This window comes from Helobdella robusta (assembly GCF_000326865.2).
Source record: "Helobdella robusta unplaced genomic scaffold HELROscaffold_83, whole genome shotgun sequence".
Taxonomy (NCBI): domain Eukaryota; kingdom Metazoa; phylum Annelida; class Clitellata; order Rhynchobdellida; family Glossiphoniidae; genus Helobdella; species Helobdella robusta.
The window spans coordinates 129,748-132,458 of NW_008705481.1; the positions used below are offsets into that span (position 1 = coordinate 129,748).

A 2,711-nucleotide genomic window follows, 5' to 3' on the forward strand; every position below is an offset into this window, starting at 1 on the left:
TAAAAACATACACACACACATACACACAAACAAACAAACATACAGACATTCTCGATTAGTTCAGCAACAGCAGCAATTTTTTGCTCTCTGGATTGGATGGCGGTACTGGCCTCATGAAATTTATCCCGCCAACTCATATAATCCTGCTTCGAAAGGATTGTATGCGCGAAACATAAAGTTCGAAGACCTGTATGTATGTGTGTGTGTGTGTGTGTGTGTGTGTGTGTGTAGGTGTGTGTATGTGTGTGTGTGTGTGTGTGTGTGTAGGTGTGTGTATGTGTGTGTGTGTGTACTTGTGTGTATGTGTGTGTGTAGGTGTGTGTATGTGTGTGTTAGTGTGTACATATATATGTGTGTGTGTGTGACTTTTGTCATGTTGTGTGTATACAAGTGCTTGTGTATATATATATATATATATATATATATATATATATGTGTGTGTGTGTGTGTGTGTGTGCGTGTGTGTGTGTGCGTGTGTACATATATATGTGTGTGTACAATGACGTTTGTCATGTGGTGTGTATATAAGTGCTTGTATATGTGTGTGTACTATATAACTACGCTGATGATGACAGTTGATGCCGAAAAGACCTTTTCTGTAGCTTATACATAATTGTATGTGGTTGTATACGTTTATACATGTTTGTACATGTTTGTACATGTTTGTATATGTTTGTATATGTTTTTATATTTTTGTATATGTTTGTATTATGTTTGTATATGTTTGTATATGTTTGTATATTCTTTAACCAACCCAGAGTAGAGAAGTAGTAAATGTGTTCGTTGAGGAGTGCAGCTGCTGGACCTGACGCTGACGATAGCCTCTCTAATATCATGGCGTCCTTTTGGAGATTAGTGGATGGATGGAATGGATGAGTGAATGAATGAATGAATGAATGAATGAATGAACGAACGAATAGATGAATTAATTAATCAGTCAACAACAACATCAATCCAACCACCACCAAAAACAACAGCACCAACACTACCAACATCACTCCCAGCAACAACAACAACAACAGAAGCAACAACAACAACAACAACGAAACTCACTGCTCCCTTCACAAAGACCCTAATCTTTCCGTTCGGTTCCTCGACGACGATGGTCATCCTCTTGCGGTCACTCGTGAAATCGATGACGTTTAATATCTGGTATTTCCGCTGTTCGTTACGCTGTGTGCGTGCGTCTGTGAAAGTATCTGTGTGTTGTACGTGTGTGCGTGTGTGTATGTGTGCGTGCGTGTGTATGGTCCGTCTTCTTTCAATTAATCTTTAATTTTAGAAGGAGAAACAAAATTTTGATCGTTTGTTGGTATGATCGTATGTATGTTAGTGTATGTGTATGTATGTGTATGTATGTACGTGTGTGTGTATGTGAGTGTGTGTGTGTGCGTACAAGTAAACGTCAACAAAAACAACATAACAAAAACACATATAGACCGCTCGAGCGCTAATTGCATAAGGAGTTCTTGTCGAGAATTTTTAACATAAACAAAAATACAAACAAAAATACAAACAAACATATAAACAAACAAACATACATACAAACAAATATACTAACCACTTTAACGGTAATTGTATCAGGAGTTCTTCCAATGAATTTGTAATCAGCTTTTATCGCTCCTAATACTAAAGCTCTTTCATCTAATTGATATTTGTTTGTTAGTTCATTTGTTCGTTCGTTTGTTCGTTCGTTTGTCTGTTTGTTCATCTATTTGTTTGTCTATTCGTTTGTTTGTCGATTTGTTGGTTTGTCTGTTGTCGATAATGACAATTGTATGTTTGAGTGTTTAAATGTAAACTTGTGCACGTTTGTGTGTGTGTGTATGTGTGTATGTTTGTTGTTGCTACCGATGTTAATTGTTGTTTATTTTTATTGTTGTTTATTGTTTTTGTTTTATCCTCTTTGTCATCATCATCAGCAATACAACCTCCTCTTCCTTCTCCTCCTCCTCCTCATCATCATCATAACAACCACATCATCATCACAACCTCACCACAACAACCACATCATCATTATCATCATCAAAGCCACAACAACCACACAACCACAACTACAACAACCACATCACCACACTAACCACATCATCATCATCCTCATCAAAGCCACAACAACCGCACAACCACAACTACTACAACCACAGCACCACCACAACCACAAGAAGCTAACCAGGGCTTGCAGCCTGGTAATTAATTTCCTTGTTGGGTTGAGTTTCAGCGACAACAGTGTGGCAGATAGCACACATGGTCAGCAAGTCGTCCAGTAATTGGCTAACTCTACTCGAAGGTTGGCTGCTTGGCTGGTTGGTTAGCTGGTTGGTTGATTAGTTGGTTGATTGGTTAGTTGGTTGATTGGTTGGCTGGTTGGTTGGTTGATTGGTTGATTGGTTGGCTGATTGGTTGGTTGGCTGATTGGTTGGTTGGCTGGTTGGTTGGTTGATTGGTTGGTTGGTTGGTTGATTAGTTGGTTGGTTGATTAGTTGGTTGGTTGATTGGTTAGTTGGTTGGTTGATTGAAAAGATTGTTGGTTGATAAGGCGTTGATCAATTGTTGGTTGGTTGGTTGGTTGAAGTAAAGATTAACTGATTGATTGTTTGATCGGTCGATTTGTAAGCGATTGAGTGAACAAGTGAAAAAAAGAATAAACAGTTATTCAGTGCACATAAGCCAAATTGATAACCAACATCAGGTCTGTCGGGCGACCTGCAGAG

The 2,711-nt window shown here is 38.6% G+C and overlaps 1 protein-coding gene across 1 annotated transcript in view; it reads right to left on the reverse strand.

Moving 5' to 3' along the window:
- Positions 1 to 2,711, reverse strand: part of HELRODRAFT_90448 (hypothetical protein) — a gene marked incomplete at both ends in the record, with an annotated part of 8,901 nt that overhangs the window by 1,053 nt on the left and 5,137 nt on the right. Inside the window, 5 exons of the mRNA XM_009032537.1 lie at positions 48 to 187; positions 755 to 842; positions 1,054 to 1,173; positions 1,562 to 1,644; positions 2,171 to 2,292. Of these exons, the coding sequence (XP_009030785.1) occupies positions 48 to 187; positions 755 to 842; positions 1,054 to 1,173; positions 1,562 to 1,644; positions 2,171 to 2,292 (553 nt within the window). The remainder of the gene's footprint in view (positions 1 to 47; positions 188 to 754; positions 843 to 1,053; positions 1,174 to 1,561; positions 1,645 to 2,170; positions 2,293 to 2,711) is intronic.